Source organism: Panthera tigris, chromosome F3 (assembly GCF_018350195.1).
Source record: "Panthera tigris isolate Pti1 chromosome F3, P.tigris_Pti1_mat1.1, whole genome shotgun sequence".
In the NCBI taxonomy this organism is placed as follows: domain Eukaryota; kingdom Metazoa; phylum Chordata; class Mammalia; order Carnivora; family Felidae; genus Panthera; species Panthera tigris.
Genome location: NC_056678.1, coordinates 39370683 through 39391136, shown reverse-complemented (window position 1 = coordinate 39391136; position 20454 = coordinate 39370683). Strand labels below are relative to the sequence as shown.

The window sequence follows — 20454 nt, the reverse complement described above, 5'->3', positions numbered from 1 at the left end:
CTGTGGAAAACAGTATGGAGGTTCCTCAAAAAATTAAAAATGGAGCTAACCCCACAACCCAGCAATTTTATTACTAGGTATTTATCCAAAGGATACAGGTATGCTGTTTTGAAGGGACACATGCACCCTAATGCTTACAACAGCACTATAAACAATAGCCAAAGTATGGAAAGAGCCCAGATTTCCATCGATGGATGAATGGATAAAGAAAATGTGGTATATATATACAATGGAGTATTACTCGGCCATCAGAAAGAATGAAATCTTGCCCTTTGCAACTACATGGATGGAACTGGAGGGTATTATGCTAAGTGAAATTAGTCATAGAAAGACAAATATCATATGACTTCATTCATATGAGGACTTTAAGAGACAAAAGAGATGAACATAAGGGAAAGGAAGCAAAAATAATATAAAAACAGGGAGGGGGACAAAACACAAGAGACTCTTAAATATGGAGAACAGAGGGTTACTGGAGGGGTTGTGGGAGGGGGGATGGGCTAAGTGGGTAAGGAGCATTAAGGAATCTACTCCTGAAATCATTGTTGTACTGTATGCTAACTTGGATGTAAATTTAAAAAATAAATAACATCTTTTAAAAAAGTGATTTTGTATTTTTTTTTCTGATTTCAAAGCTTATGCTCTTTCTTAACCATATGACTCTGTGTGTAGGAGTGGGTGGGAGTGGGTGTATGTGTGTATGTGCAAATATATTTAGGAAGTTGAAGCAAGGGAGGTTTATACGCATCTTTTTTTTTTTAACATTTTATTTATTTTTGAGAGACAGAGTGCAAGCAGGGGAGGGGCAGAGAGAGAGGGGGAGACACAGAATTCGAAGCAGGCTCCAGGCTCCGAGCTGACAGGACAGAACCCAATCCAGGGCTCAAACCCACCGTGAGATCATGACCTGAGCCAAAGTTGGACACTTAACCGACTGAACCACCCAGGTGCCCCATATACACACCTTTAATCATGAAGGAAAGTTTAGTAAAGAGGTTAGGTGTGAGGAGAGGCTTGAAGTATAGACAGGCTTTTTTTTTTAATTAAAAAATATTTTTTAATGTTTATTTATTTTTGAGAGTGAGCAAACGGGAAGGGGCAGAAAGAGGGAGACACAGAATCCAAAGCAGACTCCAGGCTCTGAGCTGTCAGCACAGAACCCACTACAGGGTCAATTATTTTTCTTATAAAAATAGTACATGTTCTTTGCAGAAAAAAATGGACATAATTTAATAATAAAAAGAAAAAAACCCAACCAGAACTGTACCACCAAGAGAAATCTCCTTTTAACAACTTGGTGTATATCTTTTAAAACCTAATTTCCTTTTTCTAGATAGGTTGATGGGTAAATAAATGGAGAGAGAGAGAAAGAGAAAGACAGAGAGAGAGAGAGAGAGAGACACGAATGAGCATGATTATATCAATGTACTGATGTATTCTTATTTGTTTGTTTGCTCAGCCAACATTACATTATGGAAGTAGTTCACAGATTTTATGGGTGGAGAGGGCAGAGATATTTTCAGCAAAGTAATAGTTTAACAGGATCATGGATTCAGAAAAGATTGTGAGGTATATAACAACTACTTGTTGTGCACTTTGGGTTCACGTTTAAGGCGAGGGAGACTTTGGAGCTAGATTTGCAGGACCTGAGAGTATCAGACTGGAGAGTATGGACTTTATTTGGTAGAAAAGGTGAAACCATTTAACCATTTTTGAACATTCCGACACTCTGCTTTAGAAAGGTTAATTTGGGGATCGTATACTGGACGGGCAGGAATATGAGATGCGAAGATTAAAGCTTGTTAGAGGACTCTGTTCCAGGAGAGAAGAACTGAGAACTAAAACCTGGAGGTGACAGTAAGAAGACAAAAGAAGAGCCACAGAAAAGGAAGAATTAATGGGGTAGCGGGGTAACCTACCTGTGTGTGTGGTGGGGAAGGAAAAAAGCAAAGATGGATGAGGGCTGCCAGTGGTGAGCTGTCAATAGTCGTGGGGTCATGGGAGAAAGAGCTGACCCCAGGAGCAAGATGACTACGTGTCAGCTTTGGGAGGTCAGTGAGACATCCAAAGTAGAAGTGCCTATCAGGCAATCACACACATGAATGTGGGGTAAAACGGCACTTGTCTTTCAGTTACCCATTAAAAGCTCCTCAAAACCAAGGGTGGGCAATGCATTAAAACTTTAGTTGGATTCTTCCATTTTTGTTGAGCTTCTAAAAAGCCATCTCTTGAACGGTGTCGCCACCATCCGTATAATCTGCTTAATGTAGTGACCATCGGTCCTATTTAACTTAGCTCTGCAATCACACATGATTTTGGACTATAATTTCTAGATCATAATTTCATTCTGAGTTTCCTTTTTTGGAATAAGTTGATTAATTTTGTTCTTTTTGTAAACAGTGAAGTGGCTGAATCCCAATTGTATACGTAAATGAGAAGGAACTGACATCTTCTGAACAAAAAAGGAGTATGAGGAATCACTTTGTCTGGTTTGAGAGCCAGATGGTCCACTTTTGGCACCGATCATGTCCACTTCTCACTCTTCCTATTATAACATACCTCAGCTGTTTATGAAAATGGCAAGAATCTTATTCCAAGTTACTGAAAAGATTTCATGCTATGAACCCAATGCTCAATGAACCATTGTAAGATTTGAGACTATATTGGTGTCAATCAGGAAGATTGCATTAACTCTGAAGGCCTTCAAATTTGAATTAGCAGATGACAAGCTGTAAAATGCACTCATGGTATCTCTGAAACGTGATTCTTCTTAAAGGTCTTGTTTTCAGGGCCATTGGCTGTGTGTACTCCACTGAAAGACTGAGCCCCTAAATCTAGAGGCCAGACTTAGACCTTCTGATAATTCTTAAGACCCAGCTTTATACCCCCAAAGTTTCTTGATTCTGTCCATCTTCACATTGCTACTGCTCTGAGATTCGATTCAATCCTCTTGACGCTGCTTGACCCAGACTGTTGCAATAGCTCAACTGGCCTGTCTGCCTCTAGTCTCATCTCCAATCCATCCTTCTTGCTGCCAGCATGGTCTTTCTAAAACACAGCTCTGAATATGACACTTCCCTACTCAGAAATCTTTCAACACTTTTTACAATAGCTAATATATGGAAGCAACCTAAGTGTCCAGTGATAGACAGATGAATGGACAAGGAAGATGTAGTGTATCTACATAAAGGAATATTACACAGCCAAAAAAAGTCAATGAAATTTTGCCCTTCATGACAACTGGATGGACCTAGAGTGTATTATGCTAAGTGAGATAAGTCAGACAGAGAAAGGCAAGTACCATATGACTTATTATTGTAATAATTTTGTATGATGACAGATGATAACTACACATTTATGATGAACATTTTGTAAAGTATATAATTGTTGAATCACTGTTATATACCTGAAACTAATAGAATATTGTATGGCAACTATATTTCAATTAAAAACAAACAAAAAACCCCAAAACTTGTCAACACTTGCATTGTTTATAGAGGAGAATGCAAACTCCTTAGTATACCAGAACAAAACCTGATACACCCCGTCTTTAGTTACCTTTGCACAACCTCATCTGTAATCACTCTCTTTAACATTGTCCACACGTGTCATACCTCCATGCCTTTGCATGCATGGATTCTGTATTGGTCTTCTGCTTGGTGAACTCCTATTCATTCCTCAAAGTCCAGTTTGTATGTCAGTTCTTTGAATCTCTGTTTCTTCTTTCTCTCTTTATCTCTCCATGTTGGCTGAATAAATTCCTCTCTCATTCCTATTCACTTCATTCTAATGTACATCATGTCGTGGTATACGGTTAGTTATTCCATGTTTTCTTCTCTGGCTAGGATATGAACTCCCCCAAGGGTAGCAACTGTGTTATATTTACCTCTCCACCTTTTCAGGAAACATAAAATAAGTATTGTTTAAGAAAAAGTGTTCTGGGGCGCCTGGGTGGCTCAGTTGGTTAAGCGTCCAGCTTTGGCTCAGCTCATGATCTCACAGTTTGTGAGATCTCACAGTTTGTGAGATCAAGCCCTGCGTCAGACTCTGTGCTGACAGCTCAGAGCCTGGAGTCTGCTTCAGATTCTGTGTCTCCCTGTCTCTCTGCCCCTCCCCCACTCATACTATTTCTCTCTCATAAATAAATAAATACAAATATTTTTAAAAATTAAAAAAAAAATTTTTAAAGTGTTCTGAGTCCATCTCAATCTCCAGTTTGGAGTTTGTTATTTATAAGGCAAATTGAACGGAAAAGAGAGGAGTTCTGTTTAACAGCAAGCACACATATTTATAACTCTCGCCCTTCTGTAATAAAACTGATATTTTATAGAATATTTAGAAAATGGGATGAAGGGAGTCCTGGGTGGCTCAGTCAGTTAAGCATCTGACTCTTGATTTCAGCTCAGTTTCATATCATGGTTCATGAGTTTGAGCCCCTCGTCAGGCTCCACACTAACAGTACAAAGCCTACTTGGAATTCTCTCTCTCTCCCTCTCTCTCTGTCCCTTCCCTGCTTGCACGCACTTTTCTCTCACTCAAAAAAAAAAAAAAAAAAAAAAAAAAAAAAAAAAAAAAAACCTTTATGTTTTTTTAATTTTTATTTTTTTAAATTTTTTTAATGTTTATTTCTTTATTTTTGAGAGAAAGAGAGAGAGACAGCAGAGCAGGGGCCGAGAGAGAGGGAGACACAGAATCCGAAGCAGGCTCCAGGCTCTGAGCTGTCAGCACAGGGCCTGACACGAACCGTGAGATCATGACTTGAGCCGAAGTCAGACGCTCAACTGACTGAGCCACCCAGGCGCCCCCCAAAAAAAACTTTAAAAAGAAAATGGAATGTAATAAAATTTTCTTTTTCTCAATTTACTGTTACAAAGCCTCCCCTCATCCAACGTTCTTTTAATTTTGTTCTTCAAAATGTTATAAAATATATTGGTACAATTTCATATCTTATTAAACATGGCACAGCAAAAGTGATTTAGTCTTTTTCAGTGATTGGCAATTTTGATGAGTCAAGAATCTTTAAAATGTTGGTATATCTTGCTCTGGTAATCTCTAATAATCTACAGAATCAACTTTATTTATTTAAAAACATTTTTTAACGTTTATTCTTGAGAGAGAGAGAGAGAGAGAGAGAGAGAGAGAGACAGAGCATGAGCAGAGGAGGTACAGACAGATAGGGAGACACAGAATCTGAAGCAGGCTCCAGGCTCTGAGCTGTCAGCACAGAGCCTGATGTGGGTGGGGCTCGAACTCATGAACTGAGATTATGACCAGAGCAGAAGTCAGAGGCTTAACCAACTGAGCCACCCAGGCGCCCCTAAGGAATCAACTTGAAATACATGAAACATTTTTGTATTTTTGCTGAAACATGTGCAGAGTTCAAGGTGAGATCTGTGGCCGTCCTGGAGGTATGTCACATGGCTGTCCCGCTAGAAGAAGGGCAGTCAGCTGACAGCCTCCAGCTGCTGCACCTTTGGGACCCAACACAACGTTCACGCCAAAGCCACTCCCTCCATGGACTGTTCATCCTCATGGACCCGGCTAAGGCTTCCTCAGAGCAGACATCGGACTGCAGTTTGAGGGTACTCTCACCCGGGTTTTCCTTCCTTCTGGTCTTCCACAGGGTCACACCCTTGTTTGTTGCTCAAGAGGCTTTTCCAGCTTATGCCTGCTTCCCTTCCCTTTATTCCTCATGGAAGTCCCCCCCTGGTAAATCTCCTGTACTCCTGAATCTATCTTGGCATCTGCCTCCCAGAGGACATAAACTGGCAGACCTACAGGATAAACAGAGGTTACCTAAGCTAAGAAGGAAGACAGAGAAATTCAGGTAGAGTGGACAGCATGGTGAGTTCAAGGGACTGGGGCAGAGTGAGTGGAGGGGAAGCATGGTGTGGCATGACCTGGAGGTGGTGGGGGCGGGGGGGGGGGTCGGGGCTTTTCCTTGTAACAAAACCCATTAAAGGGGTTTAATCAGAGACGATGAGCAGATTTGCATTTTGAAAAGATTATTCTGGCTCCTTTGTAGCAAAAGCAACAGTTTGGAACAGTCTAAATGAGAGTTAATGGTAGACCAAACTAAGGTGGGGGGGGGGCAGGGCGATGAAGATGTAAAGCACATTTGAGAAATATTTATGGAAGACTTGGTCATGAGTCGGAAATACAGAGATGAGGGAGAAGGGGCATATGTGCTTTTTCAGTTTGGGCTGGCATGACTAGTTGGGCGGGAGAGCCATACATTGAACTTGGGAACTCGTGAAGGGAACTGAGTGTAGAGGGAGGAGTGTGTCCACTGGATGTGGACACACTGAGTGTGAGATGCTCGGGCGCTAACGCTCAAGAAGGGAGGCGGGTAGGCATTTGACATGGGGACTGGGACGGGTGAGAGACAAGCATGCAGGTGGAGGTGATCTCAGCTGAGGCTGTCGATGCAGAGGCCTGTGATCTAGGGACCAGAGTCCGTCTCTGTGAAGGCCACGGGGCGACTAAGACATCAGTAGTGGCCCCCAACCCCTCTGCCAGGGGGCTGTGGCGGAGCTGGAGGACGAGTCTCAGAGGAACGGAGGTTTCGTCCTGATACCTCCCTCGTGTCTTTTCATAGTTTGACAAAAGCATGTACGAGTAGAGGTCTGAACACGGCAAGGAGAAACAGCAGGATCTCTTTCCTCCCAACACTGAGGTACGCGGGAAACATGAACACGCATGTGCGCGTGCACACACGGAAAGAATTATTTTAAGAAATTGTTTCAATTGTAGGGGCTGTGGGCCTGAAATTTGTCGGGCAGAGATCTCAGGAAGGAGTTGATACAACAGTCTTGAGGCAGAATTTCTTCTTTGCCCAGGAACCTTAGTTTTGGCTCTTAAGATCTTTCAATGGAGTGAACGAAGCCCACCCGTATTATTAAGGATAATCTCTTTACTTCGAGTCAACCGATTGTAGATGTTCCCCACGTCTACCTTGACAGCAACACCTAGATCGGTGTTTAGTTAAGTAACTGGCGCTACAGCTGAGCCAAGTTGACACAGAAAACTGACCACCGCAAAGACTGGAAACCATGGGCAGGGTGGGGTCCTGGGACCTTGAGGTTTCCATGAAGACCAATGGAAGGAAGTAACATCCTGCTCCGCGTGAAGACTCAGGGAGCCTGCTGGTTTTGGACTGGCCTTTCCAGAAGGTCTAGAGGAAGTATTTGTGAACTCAGAGAAAACTGGGCTGAGAATGAAAAGGAGCTGCAAGAGTGGCCTATGGCTGTGAATGAACAAGGCTCCCTCTTCTTCCTCATACCTGCAGGTGAGCCAGAGTCCAGCTTGGCCCCTCCTCTGGATGTAGGAGGTCAAGTACGTTGGACATGGCGGGTGCATAAGGCCCAGTTCTGGGCCATCCTCAGCTCCCACTGTCCTGGCCATCTCCATTAGGTTGTGCTCTTATAATTCTGCAATCCTTAGTTCCCAGCACAGATGGCTGTGTTTTAATAGTGGCTTTCTAAACAGTTTAACTATTGCCAACTCTGCTATGATTCAGAAAGGAAATGGCTTTCAGGAGTGTGGAAACCAATCAGTCTAAGCAGGAACTGCCACCTGTGGGAAAACATAAGTGAAACTTTCCAATATTCTTGGCAATATGAATATGTTTATACTTTGAAAGCACAAACTGGTGTAGAAGGAGTAGATACTTGCCCTGTGATTTCTCAAGTACTAAGTGTCACACAGAGCCACGAAGAGGGAATAAAAAAGTACTACCATTGTGTGACTTGGTACATGTTTCTTGTCTTTGGACCTCAGTTTTCTTCTCTGAAAACTGGGTGGAAGATAATTCCTGCCTGCCTTATTCCGGATTGTTACGAGGAGCAGGTCAAATGAACCGATACAATTAATTTATTAGGAGGGGTTAAGATGTCTGACTGATGCAAACTGTTGTTGTGTGATTTTTTTTATTATCATTCTCCTTATTTACAGAGAATCTAAATATGCAAGTTGGAATTTTAATGTGGCCTCCACACAAGGGCAAACAGTACAGTCGGGGGCAGTGCTTGGGTCTTTCCGTATTACATTTAATATTAAATAATTAAATATTAAAAATTGCTCATTATTGACTTGCCCGTGTCTGATTACTTAATCAGTGTAATGTTTATTTAGACTTTCTCCCCACAGTCTGAGTCTCACCCGTTGGATTAAAGCCCAGGGTGGCCAGGCTCTTTGACAGAGGGCCACGCAGTGGTTTCTGATTGAGCCTCTGGGCCTCCCCCTCGCAAGCCTGCTCCTGTCTGCTGCAGACAAATTGCACTGCCTCGGGATATTGACCCTTTGCCTGCCGGCTCATTTTCTTCTCCCCTCTGCAAACAGAGGCCGAATTTGTCTCTCTTTCACTTCCAATTTGGGAGGCAGATTGCAGTCTTGGAAATCGGGATGATTTGCCCTCGTATACATGCATCCCACCGAACATTCACAGGAATTCAAACTGTGACGTGTTAATACGGTTTACGGTTTCATCAAAGCGCAGTTAGTTGAATTGTTGGCCAGCTTTAACTGGAGTTGCTAGTGCTCACACAACAGCAAAGCCCCGTGGGGCCCTCCCTGCTGGTACCTGGTCACCTGCATTGTCACATTGTGGCTACACAGTGTTATGAATCAGGTGGGCAAAAAGCTAGCATTTTACATCAGCCTGAGTTTTTTTTTCTCTTCTTATTGCTACTTATTTTATTTTATTTTTTCCTTTATTTATTGATTTTTTTTAGCCCTGAATTTTATTTATCCATGTGGAAGTTGTGATTTTTAGGGCAGAGATTATTTTGAATTTTACCCTCCCAGTTTTGCAGGGAAAATTGATTGTGTTAGGTCAAAAATTTTTTGTCTTTGGAAATTAAGCTTTCTTCAAGCCCTAGGTAGATGACTACACTATTTGCAAATCACTGATATGTTAATTATATTCCATAGCCTTTACTGTGTGTAGTATTCAGGCTATCAGGTTCACATAAACTGTTTGGTTTAAAATGTGTATATTTCAAGTCCCGAATTAGAAAGAAGCTGCCTGGGTTTCAGTGGTTCTTATGGCACCTGCTGTCCTTTCTCCCCACATCCCAAGGCTTGCGGCTAGAGGCTAGCATGGTCTCTTCAATATACAAACCTGATTCTCTTTGAAAACCCTTCATCACCTTCAGGCTCCTCCAGCCTTCTGGTCCTCCTCGTTGCCCACCCTCTGCTTCATTTTCCACCCTCCCCCACAGGCACTTGTGTTCCAGTCACGCCGAACAATTTGCAATTACAGAGGGATTTATGAGCTATCAGGGGCTATATCTGTGCCCCTGCACTTCCCTGCATCGGGAATGTCTTTCCCTCTGTGTTCTCTTCCTTATGTGTATTTCAAGATGAAACTCCTGTCTCATTACCCACCCCGTCCTGCCCTACCTTTTCTCTGGGCCCCCAAAGATCCTGTCTATCACTGCACCCAAGGCTGTTGTAATTGTTTATTTATCTAGTTTCTCCCTTTCAGACTGGAAGATTCCTCACACCCGGGACTGGCTTCCATCTCTGAACCCCGGCATCTGATACACTTTGTGATCGTTTATAAGCACTCAATAAATATTTCTTGAATAAATTGTTCCTATCTATTTTCTATATTTGTTCTAAAAGAGACATCTTTAGTTCATTTACGCTTAGCCTAGTTTCTTAGTTTATAGGTCTCAGCTCCTTGAAGTGTGGTCCCAGGACAGTAGCATCTGTATCAGCTGGCAGCTTGTTAGAAATGCAGTGTCCCACCCATCCCAGACCTGCGAATCAGAATCTGCATTCTGGTAAGATCTCCAGGTGACTGTGTGCACCTTCAGGTTTGACAAGCACTGCCATAGGTAACTGAAGGTAATGCAATCTTGTTTCTTTTAAAATACTTCTAGAATTTAACCATTTTTTCCCTGAAATAATAGTATACTATTCTAAGCCATTTTGTAAAAAGTTTTTAGTAAAACTCTAGTATGCTAAATTTAGGAGTAATTTTTTTATGAAAAATATAAATTATCATTGGCTTTTGATACTATTGCAGATATAGGAAATTTCTGCCTGTAAAAAGGACATGAGACCACATGGATGAGTAAAGTATGACTCATAATCTGTTTCCTCGTAGGAGGGGCGTAAGGATGACCCCTGGTTGGAAAAGGAGGCTAAACAATTTGTCTTGAAATTTTATCTGTATGACAACACACTCTTTCGTTTAGATTATGTTACCAGGTTTTGCTTAGAACAAATTACCAAGTTAATTTGTCTAATGATACAAGTATCCACATTTTATATAGGTTCGAGGAAATGTCAGTTGTTCATAAAAGGAATGAGTTAACTTCCTTGCCAATCTTTTTCTGTAAGACCTCACATCCAATCCACCAGCAAATCCTCTAGGCATCACCTCTGGAAGGTACCCAGGACCTGACTGCATCTCACCACTTTTGTCAATACTGCTCTTTTTTTTTTTTTTTTTAAGTGAATTCTACAACCTATGTGGGGCTTGAACACATGAACCCCAAGATATCAAGAGTCATGGGCTCTCCCGACTAAACCAGTCAGGCGCCCCTTCCCAATACTGTTCTAATCTAAGCCACCTTCGTTTCTTGCCGTAACTGTTACAAGAGCCTCCTATCCATTTTCCTATTTCCACCTACCACCCAACAGTCTATTCTCCACTCAGTTGTCAGATCATGCCGTCCTCTGCCCCAGATCCTCTGATGGCTGCTAATCTCAATCTGCAGGACATTCAAGTCCTCGTTATGCCCGGCAAGAACCCCCCCCATCCTCTCTCACTTCATCTTTTCTTGCTTACTTGTTCCATTTCACTTTTGTGCTCCTGCACATAGGCCTCCTGGCTGTTGTTTCTCAAGCCCAGTCACCAAGGCTTCTGCCTCAGGGCTTTTGCACATATCCTTTCCACTGCTGAGAAACTTTCCAAATGGCTTTCTGTCTGCTTTCTTTGGGTTTTTTCTCAAATGGTAGAGTCCTTCCCTGACCACATAACTTTTCCATCTTTCCCACCCACTATCACTTTTTATCTCCTTATCCTACTTAGTTTCATCTTGGTACTTTTTGCCATTCCTTACTATAGTACATATTTATCATTTTACCTATTTTCGTTTCTTCCCACTAAAATTCAAACTCTGTAAGGTAGAGGATTTGTTTTGTTCACTGCTACATCCTAGTCACCAGAACAGGCTAGCATATAGTAATTGCATAGAAAATACTGGTTCTATGATGGAATGAATGACAGCACAAAAAGCAGGCATCAAGGGGTGCCATTGATAAAGATTATTGGAGAGTGGCTCAAGTCCATTGTCATTACATCTGATGTTACCTACACGTGCTCAACTCTTTCTTTGTAAAATTGAGTGCCAGACTTGCTAATAAACTGCAACATTGTCAGATTAATAGATCTTTCTTTCCTTACCAATGTTGGTATAACTCAGAAGACTACATGTTAGAAGCAAGAAGAAGAGAGAGCAGAAAGTTCTTAGTCATTATTGTTTATTCTCTATTATGATTATATCCTCTTTGTTTATTCCCTTTCTCATTTTCCTTTTTAGACTTTGAAGTCTGTGCCACTTTAAACTGATGGAATAATTGTTTCCAATGTGAAGGGTTTTTTTTAAATTTTTATTTATTTTGAGAGAAAGAGAGCATGATCAGGGTACAGGCAGAGAGAGAGAACCCTAAGCAGCCTCTGAGCTGTCAGCACAGAGCCCAACACAGGGCTCAGTACCACGAATCATGAGATCATGACACGAGCTGAAATCAAGAGTTGGACGTTTAACTGACTGAGCCACTCAGGTGCCCCAAAGTGAAGGTTTTTTAAGTGACCCAGGTATAACTCCAAGCCCTTAGCCTAAACCAGGGGGCAGCAAAGACTTTCTGAAAAAGACCAGTTGGTAAATATTTCAGGCTTTGCAGGCAATGTGTGGTCCTTGTTGTAACTGTCCAGCCATTGTCGTGTGGAAGCAGACGATATCTAAATGTGTGTGGCTGTGTTGTGACAAAAGTTTACAAAAGCAGGCCTGCTGCATACGGCACATGGGCCATGGTTAGCTGACCCCTGGCCTAACCTAAAGTCATATATTTCTAGACTGTAAGTCCTTGAGGGCAGGAATGGTGTCTAACACATGTACTAGGTACAGAAGACTATCTGTTGAATATGGAAATAAATATATAAACCCTAAGACAAATCCATCGGTAATTTTATATGGATGCTAGTCACAGGTAGAGTGCTTGGTGCTTTATCCTTCCACGGTCCAAGGATCTGGGCTTCTGACCGTGAGGAACCTGTAGCAAGGGACACTTTGTATCATCACTTCTAAGACATACCTGTTTACAGTTAAGGTTCTTTCAAGTCAGGGTATGTCGTACAGAGATAGCAGAAGCACGTTTCCTTTTTATTTTTTTTATTTTTATTTTTTAACGTTTATTTATTTTTGAGACAGAGAGAGACAGAGCATGAACGGGGGAGGGTCAGAGAGAGGGAGACACAGAATCTGAAACAGGATACAGGCTCTGAGCTGTCAGCACAGAGCCCGACGCGGGGCTTGAACTCACGGACCGCGAGATCATGACCTGAGCCGAAGTCGGCCGCCCAACCGACTGAGCCACCCAGGCGCCCCAGCACGTTTCCTTTTTAATGGTAAATAAAATAATAGTGGGTCTCGCAACTTATGTGTGATGAGCTGATATGAAATTTGAAGCCACAAGGTATTTCTCACTTGGATTCTCAGGTCAAAGAGTGGCCAAAGAACATATTCACCCAAGTAAGAATGTAAACTTACGTTGTTTCTGATGTAACAACGTGCAAGGGCTCAGGAAGCTAATAGTACCTGTATCTTAAGTGCAAGGCTATTGTTGGCTTTAACTTTCAAACAATGTGAACATTCATGGTGAATTAATAGACAATAAAAAACCAAGTAGCTTTTCATGTTTGGGATGATAATAGCTTTCAGAATTGTTTTCTAAGTCATATTTTCTTTATCCTGGATAATTAAGAATCTGATGATACTGAAATTATCAGTGATAGTGCAATTTTTGATGGTTAGATTCTTTTTGATGGTTAGATGCTTTGAAAGCAGTTATATGAAAAGCAAAGAGGAAGATTTTCATACAAATCAGAGCATGTATTCCTTTTTCAAGGGGAAAGATAGACCATTAGTACTGCTTTTCAAATTATTTATGTTTTCAAGTATACGTCAGTCATAAGAAAAGCAATTAAATATTTTGTTCAATCCAAGAAACATTTACTGACTATCTATTTTGAGTAGATATTGAATTAAAAGAAGCTAAAGCAATGAGCAGGCTTAGGTCCCTGGTGGAGAGCTTGGCCACCCAAAACTTCATGGCAGAAGAAACAGGCATTCGGTAGACTTTCCATTCCTTTTTAATGCACTGGAGCCATGTGATGGCACAGTACTCCCGATGTGTGTTTTGTTTATGCTGGGAGATTTGTGACTGAAATTTTGTAAGTCCTGTTTTCTCTCTGAGAGCACAGCAATTCACTACAAAGGAAGTAAGGAGAGAGGACGGAAAGGAAAGATCACTGCCTTTGGGCATCTGGGCCGGGACCTGGATCACAGCTCCCTTAAGCCCCTGACCATGGGTGGATAAGTAGCCAATTTACTTTACTCTGATCAAGAAAGTACATGTCTGAAATTGTCCAGGCAAAGATGTCGAGCAAGATTCAGCAACCTGGAGACCAAGTACTAGCTGGTTTGGGGAGCACAGTAACCTGATTGAAGGGTAGTTGGCAACACAGTGGGGAATGTGAAGACGGGCAGTGAGGAAAAGTGAGAGCCTTCTCAGTCATTTTGTGAGAGAGAAAGCAAGCTGCCTTCTCTCTCCTGTGACCTTCCATCTCTAGGAGCCTCAGGGTTTCTCTGGATGTCCTCAGATATACAAGTGGCAGAGGTGCCCCTCACCACATGTTTTGCAAAGCCACTGTCCTTTCCTTCTGCCACATCACACTCCTAACCAAGAGCTGAACGAAGCCTTGACCACTTGTGCCACTGAAGTCATAGACTCCTGTGTAGGCATGGATAGGATGACAGGACCTACTTGCCATCCCCGACCTCTTGAGAAATCCCCAATGGAGAGATCGTAGGGAGACCACGTGTCTTTATTTTGCTTGGAGAGCTCAGAAGCAAACGTACATGATTAATAACAAGTATTTTACTAACTGATTACAAAAGAAGCAGGCTTTGAGTTTCCCTATTCCCCTGTAATTATAATGAATTGTTTTCAAACACATAAAAATATCTGTAGTCCCAATTTTCCCTGAAGTCCCTTCCTTAAGATTAAAACAGTGCTTACCCACCGTTGCGCTTTGGATCCTTTCTCGTATCTTCACATCTGTTAGGAGTCTTTGTTGCATATCAGATTATATTTGGGAAAGTTTTCCGCACTGCTTCAAAAACAGGAAATTGGCATCTCTGTGGATCATAAATCAAAGTTGGATGGAAACCCCCTTCTTTTGACTTGCCTAGTGCCAGCTAAGCTCTTGCTGCACCTCGTGAAAATAAACGCAGGAAGTTCTGTGGATGCTTCTGTAGAGCCAAAAAAAAAAATTACATATATATAAAATCACTTGATTTCAACTCCCAACACATTGATACCTTATTTGGCCATAGTTTTGCACAGAATGAGGTAATACAATGACAGCTTTAACATTAGGAAAAAGAATTACACTTCTTATTGTTACCTGGTGGGTCCTACATGACATGATTTTTCTTTTTTCAGTGTGATAGCCTAATCACACTTCCTTTTCTCTCTCTCTCTCTCTCTTTCTCTCTCTTTTTTTTCCAAATCCCTCCGTGTTTTGAGCTCATCTGTTTGTCCCTTCTAGGCCCTTGTCTTCTCGCTGATCCGCCCTGGGAATCTCCCTTGGCTGACTAGTTCCCAGTTCTCATCTGTCAGTAGTCTCCTATTGCTCAGCCTTTTACACCTTTGTAAGCGGTATCCGCATTTAAATATTGCACCTTCCATAAAATTCTCTTCGACTAGTAACATTTCAGGCACCAATATGGCTGGGTAAGGTACCTGCATTATAGTGTGGAAAATAAATCAGGTCCTCCTTTGACTTCTTTTTACATGAAAATGGAATGAAGCGAGAGTAAATGAAGAGAAAACAAGGATAAGAAGCAGAAATCATTGAGCCACTTTTATTTTGTGCTTAGTTATGCCAAAGTGATTATTTAAAAACATTTTTTTATGTTTATTTATTTATTTATTTATTTTCTGGGTTCACTATTTTCTTTATTCAAGGACTTAGAACATTTTTTATCTTTTTTACAAATATAATAAATATTCATTACAGGAGTTATAGAAAATAAAAAGCTACCAAGAAAAAAAATTATGTAAATCTCACTATCTAAAGATAACTACTATTAATATTTTGGCATCTCTTTCTTTTTAATCTTTCCAATCTTTCTTCTAAGTATATCTCCCTACAAAATGTTACCTGGGGTCATGCTACACTCATTATTTCACAATCTGCTTTTCGCACTTAATAACATTTAGGAATCAACTTATAAATAGATGTCATATTTCATCTTCAAATTTTAAATATTGAAAAAAAGGTAAGGTGGGGCTTAGAGTAGTAGTTTTTCTTAACAGTGCTGGTAGGAGTATAGATCCAAACATTTTGGAGAGCAAGATGACAATTTGTACCCTAAGTCTTAAAGAGGGAAGTACTTTTGAACCAGCAATTTAACTTCTAAGGAAATAATTAGGACATGCACAAAGACTAAGCAATAAAGATTGTTGTCATATGTTATTTATATAACAGAAAAAAATTAATATTCATAAATAGCAAATTATTTAAATGAATCCATAGGATGTACTACTATGCAACAATTTACAGCTAGTGTTAGAGTGAATAATGATATGTTTATTTATTTTTGAGAGAGACAGCATGAGCAGGGGAGGGGCAGAGAGAGAAGGAGATACAGAATCCAAAGCAGTCTCCAGGCTCTCAGCTGTCAGCACACAGCCCCATATGGGGCTCAAACCCACAAACTCCGAGATCATGACCTGAGCCGAAGTTGGATGCTCAACCAACTGAGCCACCCAGGTGCCCCAGTAAAGGGATTATTTTTAAAGATGTGAAATAATCATGTGGCAACGGTGTGTTTCCTGCCTTTTCTGTATATATGTACTTCAACTGCAGTTGAGAAAAGGGAGATTTGTCTCAAGGGGTCAGGCAGCGTGGTGATGGAATGAAGATACAGATGTGGAGATTGACATCCTTCTCTTCCACGTGTTTTTCATAGATTCTGTAGGAATCCAAAATGAAATTCGTGGCTCTGCGGTGAAAGGCTGGGGCTTTGTGTTCAGCTGGAGCTGGGTTTGAGTCACGGCTTCGCCACTTACCAGCTGTGTGACCTCAGGAGATGCGCAGTATTTAACCCACAACACAACTATGATAACATCCATGTTGTAGAGTTGTTGTGTGACTAAAAGGAGACGATTTAACTAAATAGGGGCTCGGCACTTTTAAGGATGAGATCTTTGTCCGTCCTCCTTGTCCCTGTTTTCGTGAACAACACTGGGTGCCGGGTGGGTGGAATAGTCTGGCATGTGTGTCTGGCAGCCCATGTCAAGAGACGTGAGGACTCCTCTTTCTCCCCCAGGCGGTCACCCCACTTTCAGGCTCCTTTAAGGGAGGTGGGAGGATGAGCGAGCACTGGCCGGGCATTGCCCAGGGAGCTTGGCTGGAATCCAGGCCACACAATGGTCATAGGAACGTTTGACACTCAAATAACACAAGGCCACAAGGCAGGGGCAGAGGGGAAATAAAACCTGTTATGGCAACACTCAGGGGCAATGTAACACGTGTTTCCACACTTATTTATAGAAGCTCATTCCACGTCTATAGCAGGGAGCTTTGGCCAGTCCTAATTTGTTTCTGGGGGAAAATCCTTAGGACAAGATTTTTTTTTTTTTTAAATGGTGAATACTTTCATAACTGGGCCCATGGCAGTGGAGTATGAGTAGAAATGACAAGCACAAATTGTTTTCTCTTTGTAAACACGATTGCTTCGGATTCACACAGTCCTCCACAATTAATGCATATAGGATGTTTTTCAAATACTTTTGTGATAAAATAAATAGGGAAACTACTAGTCAAACTGGGGTGTGAGAGAATTAAGGTAGCTCTTAAAGTTACAACATGGTCAGCACGAATATTTGGGTGAAGGGTAGTGGTTAGGATGCTGCTTTCTGTTAAGACGGGGCAGAAATAAATGTTCACCCTAAATTCTCATTTATGTGAGACTCAAAGAATTTTTGCATTGAGGATGTTCCCAAGGCATTGAGCAATTGACAGCTATTTTTTTTTTAATGTTTATTTTTGAGAGAGAGGGAGGGACAGAGTGTGAGTGGGGGAGGGCAGAGAGAGAGGGAGACACAGAATCTGAAGCAAGCTCCAAGCTCTGAACTGTCAGCACAGAGCCCAAAGTGGGGCTTGAACCCATGAACCATGAGATCATGACCTGCACTGAAGTCGGATGCTTAACCAAACAGCCACCCAGGGTAAGTCAGACGCTTACCCAACTGATACCTATTATAGATGTCAACGGTTATAAGGGAGCTCATTCAGGCTCTTGTTGAGGCAAAGAAAAAAATTGTGTTTTGGTGCCATAACTTTAAAAAATGTCACCAGTATGCGTTTTGAATTCTAAAGAAAATGTTCATTTAATGAAATAAATGTTGGTCTTGCAGGGTGCCTTGGTTTGTGCTTTCAAGAAGGTGCTATAGCCAAGTGGTTAAAAGTATGGGGTTTGGAATCAAACAGAAGTGTTTGAACCCTTGCTCTAACACTTACTAGCTTTAGGACTTTGGGCAAGTCATTTAACTTCTATAAGCTTCAGTTTCTTTAGTCATAAATAGGGTTTTCTTGAGGATTGAATGAAATCATTTTTGTATATTAGGGTAAATGACAAGCTTTTGAAACAAAGAGAGCCCTAAATACAGTGGCTTAAATAAGAACAGTTTGCTTCTCTCTTGCCTAAGTCTGGCCAGTGGACACTATTCACCAGGTCACTGAGGGACCCAGGTACCTCCATCTTTTTGCTCCTCAGTCCCCCAGTCATCTGGATTGCTGCCACATCTGGGATTCAACCAGGGAAGGGGATAGGAGCCAAAGCCCAGGTAAGGTGAACTGTCTCTAAAGTTGGAGAAAACTGAAAAGTTGCTCTTATCATTTCTGTTCACATTCCATTGTCACGGACTCATCTTGCTCACATGGTCACACCTACCTGTAAAAAAGGGTGGAAAATGTAGTCTTTAACTGGTAGCCCTGTGTCCAGGGAAAAAGGGGAGGGTGGATTCGGGGGAGACAGCGGTCAAGTCTGTCATACTGTATAGCACGTAAATAGATGCTGTTGTTTTCATGAATTATTTCCAGTATGCCTTCTACATATGCATTTCCTTAACTAGATCATTACCTAGAACATAGTAGAGGCTCAATTAATATTTTTCAGGTGAGAAAGACTGGATTAATAAACACATTGTTTTTCTTTCAGTTAAGACATTTTTTATGGATAGCCTGGGTTTCTCTAGTGAAACCTCTTTAATTTGCTCTCTTTTGTCAGATGGTAGGGAAGGCTGTAAGTACAAGATGGGACAAGGACCAGCAACCAGATGAGGATATCTCCTCTAGCCCCAGAGCATCTTGCCCCTCACAAAGGAGGTATATGTAGGGCAACCAGCTTCTCCACCACCATGAGCCACCTCCCAATACAGGTCAGATGTTGGAGAAGCAGTTGTGGATGCGTGGATAGAATTTTTCAAAAAGTAGACCCTTTCTTTCTCAGAACATTAACTACTGCCTGATGTAAGGATGCGCTGGTCTAACATGTTTGGCAGAATGTGATTTCTCTCTTGCGTCCTACATAAACACTGAAATGAGCTTTGTAAATTCATCTCTTATACATTTAGGTCTCTGGAGTTGGCTGGATCTTGCCTGTCAGTGTCTCATCATGCTAGTAGACTTCAAAGACACAAGCAAATTTTTCCTGGAGGGAAAAAGTGAGGGAAAAGATCCTTCCTGAAGTTTTGGACCAGTCTATTTGGATGGCCATGCTGGGATCTTGGACTGTCACTGCTGGAAGGTCATTAAAGGTGACCCAGCCCTCTGCAGGGGGAATCACATGCCCAACCCTCCAGCTTTAGGTGGAATAGTTTTTGGAAAATCACCAGCCTCTAATAGCATTGGTTTCATTTTTGGAAAGCTTTCATTCTATTTTTTTTTTTTTTCATATTATGTCAAACTCTCCCTGTCCATGATATCTACCTATTTTACTACCATTTTTTTACTCCCTGATGCTGCAAAGCACATTTCCTCTCCCTTTTGCGGTTCTTTCTTCAGATGGTGCACAGAGATGCTGAGAGCCTCGTATCTGTGAAATACAATGCCATTCTCACCGCCTCGGTCTTTGGATTAACAAAAGATGGGAGCTCAAATCTCAAGATGGGAGCTGAGATGCAGTCACACGTATGCACCATCCCTGAAGGAAACATGGAATTCATTTGTGATACTACGTTTGGAGTTGGATGAGCATGTTGGATGAGCACTAGATTATCTTGGTCTTGGCCCCTCTAAGATGTCCCATGTCACGGAGACAAATGGGGAGCAATGTCCTTAATTATTCTGTGGAGATCACGTGTGGTGCTTGCTCTATGCCCAGCACTGGGCCAGTGGCTTAGAGCTGTCCCAAGCACTGCCCTTGCCCCATGCTTACAGTTTAGAGGGGCAGCCTTGGGAGAGAAACACAATGAGACTAGACTAGGATTCACATCAGAGGTCTAGGGCCTAGAAATGGGATCTTTTGACTTTGATGGGGAGGCTTGCATGGGATGTGGCAGCTAGGAAGATTTGTCCAAGTCTTGTCTGAGTTTGCTAGGCCATTGGGGAACATGCCTGAAAGTGCAGAGGCAGGAAAGAGCAGGTGATGCTCAGGGTGGCGAGTAGCTCAGTGTGTTGGTATGTGTCGGGAGTGGAGTCTGGGAAGGCCCGCAGATGCTGTGTGCTAACAGGTCTGAGGTGCCATCCTAGGGGAAGGTGTGGGCTGAAACTTTTTCTTGCAGATATTAGGTACCAGAGGGCTGGAAGTGAAGGAGTGACATGGTTAGCTCTGGGGTAGGAGGTGGCACTGGCACCTGTAGGAAGGGAGGTTTGGAGTGGGTTGAGATTGATGGCAAGAGACCGGCCCAGAGGCTATTGTGTAATTTTAGGCAAGAAACGCCAAGGGCCTGATCTACAGCTGCAGGGAAGAGGAAAGGGTTGATTTGAGACAGTTACGGAAAGTAACTGGTAGGACCTGGATACAGGGGCAATGTGGAAGGCAGGAGAGGTGCATGAAGAAAAGCTGGCAAGGAGCCTGAAGCAGGTGTGGCCCCAGGTCAAGGGGAATCTGGAAGGGCTTCAATTCTTGTCACTAAAAGTGCTGG

At 42.0% G+C, this 20454-nt stretch overlaps 1 protein-coding gene across 5 annotated transcripts; it reads left to right on the top strand.

Annotated features, from left to right (window-relative positions):
- The first annotated feature begins 5300 nt into the window (after positions 1-5300).
- Positions 5301-9564, top strand: LOC122235937. Of its 5 annotated transcripts, none has more exons than XR_006214080.1 (3): positions 5301-5384; positions 5624-5844; positions 6599-7367. XR_006214080.1 is itself a non-coding variant. In XM_042976558.1 (3 exons), the coding sequence occupies exons 1-3, from the start codon at positions 5340-5342 to the stop codon at positions 6800-6802; spliced, it is 615 nt and encodes a 204-aa protein (XP_042832492.1). In that variant the 5' UTR covers positions 5336-5339; the 3' UTR covers positions 6803-7367. The 5 variants fall into 5 exon arrangements, 2 of the variants coding, with proteins under 2 accessions (XP_042832492.1, XP_042832491.1); XM_042976558.1 differs by having other exon boundaries at positions 5336-5827; positions 6599-6676; positions 6754-7367; XR_006214079.1 differs by lacking the exon at positions 6599-7367 and adding an exon at positions 9488-9564 and having other exon boundaries at positions 5336-5844.
- Positions 9565-20454: the final 10890 nt, after the last annotated feature.